At 43.4% G+C, this 8,544-nt stretch overlaps 1 protein-coding gene across 1 annotated transcript in view; it reads left to right on the forward strand.

Annotated features, from left to right (window-relative positions):
• Positions 1 to 8,544, forward strand: part of MYH15 (myosin heavy chain 15) — a 187,605-nt gene that overhangs the window by 134,931 nt on the left and 44,130 nt on the right. The window contains 3 exon segments of the mRNA XM_007450546.1: positions 2,277 to 2,473; positions 6,003 to 6,355; positions 8,430 to 8,544. The exon segment at positions 8,430 to 8,544 is cut by the window's right edge and continues 19 nt beyond it. Coding sequence (XP_007450608.1) covers positions 2,277 to 2,473; positions 6,003 to 6,355; positions 8,430 to 8,544 — 665 coding nt within the window.

Genomic DNA, 8,544 nt, shown 5'->3' on the forward strand with positions numbered 1-8,544 from the left:
AGTGCCCTAGAAGTTATGGAAAAAGATGTGTTGGATCTTATACGTGCCAGGAAGGACTCTGATCGCCGAAGGAACATCCTCAGTAATTTAGATCACTTCCCTAGTTTGTCAGGTTTAGAGCAAACAAAGTATGCGTTTCCATTTTGCATTACTGCTAGAACAGAAAGTCGGCAAAGTTCTTTATGAGTCTTTGATTCTGAATTGCACAAAGAAGTGGAATTAAATAAAAGAGCAGGATAAAATGAATGGGGCTGGATTAGCTCAGTATTATTTTCAAATTGTCAATATATTATAAAAATTAGTCATTATTAGTCATTTCTTCCCAAGAGAATATATAATGTTGCTCGCAGGTGACCACAGTGAAAGTGGTTCTTTAATGTTAAAGCATAGTGACTAAGATGAGAGATGGATTTTTGAGCCCTGGTGTTCAAGTCTGTTCTTAGTTCATATTCAAGGCCTCTTTCTTACTAAGACCCCAAAGGACTTCACTTGTATATAATCTCACTGCAACTCTTCAGACTTCAGTTTTTAAATGTTTTATTTTATTCCTTCCACTCTCCTTATTTTCTATATCATATGTACATTTTCAAATTACTGTCATGATTTGTGCATCAGACATCATGCTAGACGCTTCTCTCATGCCATATAAACCTTCATATATAAGTCATATGAAACTGGTAGAATTATATTTTTTTACATGAAGTAACCAAGGCTTTGAGAAGATAATTCATCCAAGGTCATACAGCTAGTAGTATACTGTGAAGGAAGTTTAGCAGGTTGTGAAATGACTAGATTTATAGTTTAGAAGATCTCTCTGGCTGACTTCCCAGTGGCTTCCAACTGGCATACAAGGCCCCCTTTCTTGGCTCCAGCCTCCTTTTGTGACCTTACCTTCCACAGCTGCCTCTGTCATTTACTCCCCTCCAGTCACCTTGGCCTCCTTGCTGCCCCTTAAACAAGCTGCCATCATTCAGGCCTTAGGACTTTTGTAGCTGCTATTCCCACTGTTTGGAGGCCCTTCCCCAAGGCCTTTGGGGGATGATGAGAAAGAACCAAACATTCCTTATCATGTCAATCTGTTTTATGTTCTCAGTGCAGTCAGTAATTTTATTTAGTAATTTTTGTACATGTTTGTTTTATATGTCCTCTTACTCCTTTTAGCTCCGTTGGACAAAGGCTTTGTCTCCATCTCTTTTACTTCATTTAACACTATTGCTTAGAACAGGTGCTCAATAAATATATATTAAATAAGAGGAAGGGTAGCAATTTGAAGCCAAGTTTCCCAGATTCCAAAGCCTGTGTCCTTCTTAGGGTCGCTATGTATTATTGCTCCTCATTCACTGCCCAGAGGTGTCTGCCTGAGGCTGCCATTAACCAAGCCTTGTGCTTTCAGAGCTGCAGCTACCTAAGAAGATGCTGTTTCCTAATCTGCATTAAGGACCCATAAGGACTGGCAGCGACCCTGGTTCTTTACACTAGACTAGGTTATCTCTTGGGAATGATGTTGCTAGGTTAACCAGACCACCCCTTAAGTGCCAGCAATAGTCATTAAACTGAGCTCTGCTGTCCAGTAAATACAGTAGCCACTACTACACTACAGGTGGCTACCTGAATTTAAATTGACATTAATTAAAATTAAATAAATTTTAAATTCACTTCTGACTGAATTTGACCTTGTTTGGGGCACATTTTGAGTGTTTAACAGCCACGTGGCTAGTGTTTACCATATTGGCAGTGTACATATAGAATATTTTCATCACTATGGAAAGTTCTGTTGGATAGTACTGCTTTAAAGTTTTAAAGTTTTTAGGGATTTACATGTGAAATAAAAGGTTCTGTTCTCCTTATGAATAGAATGAAAAGGCTAGACAAGACTCATTGGTCCTTTCTAGTCCAAACAAGATCTAACTCTTGTATATTGCTAAATATAAATCTTATTACCTAAATGATGGTGAGTGTTCCTCTTGCTGCCTTTGCATTCTGCACTATTTCTAGAACTCCAGGCCTGTCTATTGTTGAAGCCCACATAGTCAGGCTGGCATTTCCCTAAATAGAACCCTCTTCCTTGTTGTAACGGCAGCAATTAGATACTCTCTCCTTTCTCTTCTTGTCCCAAATTCTCTCCCTGGTATCATCTTACGAGGTTCAGGTTTGGCCTGCATTTGTGACAGGTGGTTATTAACCTTTATCTAAAAAAGATGATGTCACCTCCAAGCCTTTCATTGTTTGTTAATGGCCGTGGTGCCTTTTGGTAACATGTGTTGTGTCCCCTGCAGTCACAGAGCACCCTGGCCCAGGCCGTGAAGTCGGCCAAGCGTGACTGTGACCTTCTATGAGAGCAGTACCAGGAAGAACAAGAGGCCAAGGCTGAGCTGCTCCGGGCCCTGTTCAAAGACAATGCTGAAATGGTGAAGTGGAGAACCAAGTATGAAGATGACACCATCCAGAGCACTGAGGACTTGGAGGATGCCAAGTGAGTGGGGCAGGGCTGCACAGAGGACTCTGAGAACAGTGGCTTTGTCTTCGAGGCCATGTGTGTACACTAAGCTAATCCTCACCAAGTGTGTGAACTAGCCCAAGACCAAAGCTGAAACAGCCACCACTGGCAAGAAGCACATGCTCTAGAGGGTTCAAAAATGAAAATTATAATACAGAGTGACAAAGACTAGAGAGAAGACCTGGGGGAAAAAAGAGGTTCTTTCTAGGGGTACAAAGGAAGTCTTCATAGATGTGACTTTGAGCTAGGGTTTGAAAGTAGGCTAGCACGAAAATCCTGTGTTTCATTTGGAACGCCAAAATAATGGAGTCCATGTGTGTACATGTCTCCGTACCTTAAAGTCATCATGTCTCTGGTCTACAACTTGTACACTACAAAGTGGTCTGTGAAGGTGGACAGGGGCAGCTGGAAACATATTAGGATTTGTCATCCTGCCTATGGGACAAAGGTTTCTTTGAAAAGAAAACACTTTGGGGCCACCTCTAAGGTTAGGATATCGGTTTTATAGCCAACACTACATAAAGGCTTTAGAAGTTCTTCTCAGGAACTACAGAAATTTGGGGCCCACATGAATCAAGACTTAGTACCAGGATGTAGTTCTAAAGCATTTTGCTCAGAGGTCAAAGGACTGTGTGTCTTTGAGAGAAAGTGTCAAACCATCCCCGGCTTATAATCACTAAAGGTTGACTCAAAAGAGTGTATCCCTGGCTTGGTAGCTTGGCAGATATTCAGGGCAGATCAATACATTTCTCTTTAGCATCAACCAAAAATATTATTTTTTCAGTTCTTCGCCTAAATCTTTGAAAGGCATTGCTGTGCACGTGCTGAACAGCTGCTGTGTTCTGTCCCTGAAGGGGTACCAAGCAATCTGTCTCTGCAGCCACAGTAACTTAAAAAGGGCTTTGGGATGACAGATACTAAAAATACCTGCAGTAAATGTGTTAAAAACTCTGGACTGCAGAAAAGTGGGGCTTTGAACTGAAATGGCGCCTCATATCCAAAGTATGGCATTTGCTTCTAAAGTAAGATTTTTTTTTTCCTAATAAGTGAAGAATTCCGGTGAAAGTGTCTACCAGTCATTCTGTTTGAAGGTTTCTTAGGGAGGGACAGAAAAGAGGGAAAGTATATAGGTTACTTATGACCACATGGATTTGTTGGAACTGACAAATTGTGGTCCAGTAGTACATGACAACTCAAGAGAAATGATGGGCAAACGAGATAATATCTAAAGACTTTTTTTTTTTTTTTGCTTTAAACTTAGTTGAACATCAAATAAATAAAGCATTGCCTATATTATGATTTCCCACTAAAACCCTTAAGGGACGTGGAACTGCAAAAAAAATCTAGGATTCCATTTTTTTTAATTGGAAAGTTGAGGATCTGTCTACTTAGATTTCCAGGCTGGGGTTCACATGATGAGTTAGTTTAGTGGAATCAAGCTCCCCTGAGACCCCATTTACTGCTTCTGAGTTCCTCAAGGATAGGGATCTGATTTCTTCATCTCCTACACCTTCTTGCATATTCTAGGAAACTACCTAGGTGCTTATGGTTGGCAAGTTGAGCAGCAAAATTGTAGCTGGTAGTAAATGTAGAGCAACATTATCAATCAAATGAAGGTGATCAATTGTCCAGTTTGTCCTGGACTTGCCCAGTTTGAGCACTGATAGCCCCGTGTCCTGGCACAACCCCTCAGTCCCCCAGCAGTTGGTCACCCAAAGTAAAATTCCTATTTTCTGGTTCCAACTGAGCATTTCTAAAGTAGTTAAAATATGTGTAATTATTTTACAAGACTCCTGTTTTAGGTGGGATAAAGCATCAGAATCTCCTTTTTTTCTCCCTTATTGAGATATAATTGACATATACCATTGTGTAGCGTGTACAAGTAAGGTGTAGAATGTGATAATTCGTTATATGCACATGTTGAGAAATCTTTACCACAGCATGATTAGTTAACACTTCCTTTACCCCACTAAATTACCACTTTATTGTTGTTGTTATGGTGAGAACACTAAAGCTCTATTCTCATAGCAACTCTTACATATACGATACAGTATTATTATTTTTTAATAAATTTATTTATTTTATTTATTTTTGGCTGCATTGGGTCTTCATTGCTGTGCGCGGGCTTTCTCTAGTTGTGGCGAGCGGGGGCTACTCTTCATTGCGGTGCGCGGGCTTCTCATTGCAGTGGCTTCTCTTGTTGCAGAGAACGGGCTCAGCAGTTGGGGCTCATGGGCTGCAGAGCACAGACTCAGTAGTTGTGGCGCACGGGCTTAGTTGATCCTCGGCATGTGGGATCTTCCCGGACCAGGGCTCGAACCTGTGTGCCCTGCATTGGCAGGCGGATTCTTTAACCACTGTGCCACCAGGGAAGCCCACAATACAGTATTATTAATGATAGTCACCATGTGGTACAGAAGAATCTCTTCTTACCAATTAAGAAAAATGAAGCAAAGATGTGAAGTGACTGTGGTTAGAAAGCCAGTGAGCAAGTAGTAGTTGTTAGAGCCCAGGTCTTTCTTAGACACTGAGCACAGACTGGTTTTTGCAGGATTCCACCAAAAGGGGGCTTTATGAGCACACTGCTCTGTTGGGCTGCTGTGTGGAACATGTTAATTCCTGAGGATCTTTTTCTGTTTAATAACTGGAGATTGGAAAAAGCTTTGATACATACAGTACCTTTCATCTAAGAGGTGTGATGAATGAGTAAGAATGGGACTGCCAGCGTCTCTGCAGGAGATGGAAGCAAGAGAACACTTTGCATCCATAAGGAAGCGTATGAGCATTGTAAGGACGGTAGAGGAAGCATTTTAATAAGCCACTGCATCTCAGAGGATTCTGGAGGGAGGACAGACAGGGGCTAAAGTACCCCCGACAGCAGTAGGACCTGATAAGTGAGCATAACGCTGGGATGGATGTGGGTATATAAATTTGGGAAGAGGAGCTGAGATGGAGAAGAAATTCAGAGAAAAGATACTTGGGCATGTTTAGGAGTCCCATGATGAGACGGGGAGACTGAGCAGGAGAGAGCCAAAGAATGCTCCTTGGAAGCAATAAAGCCAAGGAGCTCTTTAGAGACTAGACGTGCCCCAAGACTTTTAACGGTTGCTTACCGTTGGATGTTCAGTACCATCTTCCTCTTTCTCCCATTTCTTATGAAGTCTTCGATAAAGTCTGTATTGCTTACTTAAGGTTCAGGGGAAGCAGATACTTACAGGGATTCAGAGGTTCTGAGTGTCAAGTCCAGGTTGGCAAAGGGTGGGGGGTGGGAATAAAGGACATGTGGACACAGAAGCCAGAGTGTGGTGGTCAACAGACATCTGGCTTCCACAGGCATAAGGAGGTCATTGTCAGACACAAGCTGCTTCCCCTTCAGACTATGAAGCCACCCTCAGGAGCCCCCCCACCCCCCATTTGTACCCGAGTGCTCTGTTTAATAAGGACACACTGCACGAGCTCTCTGAGGGTTGTGGCTTCACTTGCCCTTTGGACCTCCCCTTCTCAGGAAGAAGCTGGCAATTCTGTCGCAGGAGGCTGCCGAAGCCATGGGGGTGGCCCATGCCAGAAGGGCCTCCCTGGAGAGGGCCAGGCTCTGACCACAGCTCGAGCTCGGGGACACCCTGTTGCATCGTGGGAAGGTGCACCTCACAGCCGCTGCACTGGACCGGTGGCAGCAGCACTTTGACCAGTGCCTGGACGGCTGGAGGCGGGAGCACAAGTAGCCTCAGGCCATCGATGCCAGACGCCCCGCAGAGGAGGCCCGGACCCTCAGCGCCCAGCTCCTCGAGCTCAGGCACACCTACAAGGAGAGCGCCACAAGCCAGCGGACCCTCTGGAGGGAGAACAAGAACCTGAAGGGTACATTGCCCTGGGAACCGGAGCAGGGGCCCCGGGAGGGCCCTGCGCCAAGGGCAAGGCTGCCTCGATGCGCAGAAACCTCAGCATCGTCCTGGCCTTGCTTTGGTCTTAACTTTTCCATTTTGAATACTAACTTTGGATTTTGTCTTTTTTTTTAAACTACAGATACTATTTTCATTAAAGGAGTTCTAGACATAAGAGTACTTTCCTAACTTTAGCCCCAGTTCCTGTCCGTAAAGGAAGCCTATTAAGAATTTCTTTATATCCATAACCTGCATAATATGCGTGCAGGTAGTTTTTACTTTACACGTTATTCTATACCTTTTATTTTTTCCATTTATTAACTTATTTTCTAATTTAACAAATATTTCTATAGCCCATACTACGTGCCAGGCACTGTTCTGTATATAACTATTCATTATTTAAGTCTCAGAACAGTCTTATGTGTTAGTTTATCTGTAACATGCAGATTAGATTGAGTCATTTAAGGTTAAGAACTTGGCCAAATTCGCATTTGATAAGTAGCAGATCTGAGGTTTGAGCCCAGCCAGCTTGATTCCGGCATATACACACTTAACTATGGGCTCTGCCACCTCCCATGTGCCTGTAGCTGGAGCCCTACCAAGTGACTGTTATTAGCGACACAGTGTTTTATGATAAGGCTGACTAACACGTTTAACTAGACCTTATTAATTTTAGATAAAATTTTTCACAATTATAAATAATCCTATATTGTACATCCGTGTACAATAGGGACGTGTACAAATATTTCAGTAGGGTAGATTCCTAGAAATGAAATTGCAGGATTAAAGGAGTGAATTTTCAAATTCTGAGATACTGCCCAGCAGTCCTTCCAAGAGGCTACCAACTTATACCAGCACCAACAGTGATGTGCATTACAACCCTGAGATGCCCTGGGAGTAAGTTCATTACTATTGGAGGCATAAATGAAACTTGCTTTGTCTGTTGACCTACCTAGTCCATGAGCAGGTCACTGACTGGGCCTGTGAGAGGTGCTGGAACAGTTAGAAAACTTTCATGGCATCTGAACCACCTGGAGGGCTTGTTAAAACATGGTTGGCTGGGTCCCACCGTCAAGAGCTTCTGATCCAGTAAGTCTAGGAGGGGGTCTAAGAGTTTGTATTTCTAACAAGTCCCCAAGCGAAGCTGGTGCTGTTCGTGTGGGGACCATACTTGCTCTGGGCTGGAGCCTGGGAAGAAGTCTTTTTCAAAAGCTCTCTGAGTGATTCTAAGGCATGGTCAGAGTAGAGAACTACTGCCTTGAGTTTTCTCCTGGGAGTCCTTCTTCTGGAGAGGCCTTATGAGAGAAGGATTTATTATTCACATGAGAATTGCCATCTCATGGGTTTGTTTTTGTAACTAAAAAATTCTTGTCACAGCCTATCCTAGCTGGGGATCTCAGAGCCAGAGGAGCGATCAAGCTCCTGAACTCCTTCCGTTGCCTCTGGACTGTGGGTAATTCCCAGAGCACTTGGCCCTGCTCTACACCTCTTAGGTTGCAGAGGCTTCCTTCATGAACAGGCGGAACTGACAGTAACAGTGTCAGGTGCTGGAGGTTTTGTCACTTCTGGCTGCCTTGCTCTTTCAGAGACTTGTGTTCATCAGAGGGTTCATGCATTGGCTTCTGACAGACAGTGACCCAGCTTATGCTGTAAGTTCCCATTCTGGTTGATAGCTAAGCTCTTCCACTGGAATAGTGATTCCAGGTCTGGGTCCTAGAGCCCCACCAGGCAATATCTGGCATGGCTCTGACAAGCAGGACCGCCATGTACAGTCACACAGTTTGTTCAATGCACAATACTCTAAGAAACACCATCCTCACCAATTGTTGTAGGCAACTTTGTGGCAGATGCCAAAAGAATACTTTGAAGAGGGGATTCTTTTTTCTAATTCAAACAAACGTCCCATACGTGCCAGCGGTGGCCTTGCCATCAAGTTACCAAGGATGGCATGACCAGGGTCCCAATGGGCCTCTGGGAACAGTCTCTTTTGGCTGATATCATGGATCTGAGACTGGTTCTTTTCACTAACTTTGTTTTTCATCCCTCTCCAGAAGAGATTTCTAATCTGAAAACTCAGATAAAAGAAGGAAAGAAGAACTTAAGTGAAATGGAAAAGGTCAAGAAGTAGATTGAACAAGAAAAGACTGAAGTCCAGATGGCATCGGA

This window comes from Lipotes vexillifer, unplaced genomic scaffold (assembly GCF_000442215.2).
Source record: "Lipotes vexillifer unplaced genomic scaffold, Lipotes_vexillifer_v1.1 scaffold946, whole genome shotgun sequence".
NCBI lineage: Eukaryota > Metazoa > Chordata > Mammalia > Artiodactyla > Lipotidae > Lipotes > Lipotes vexillifer.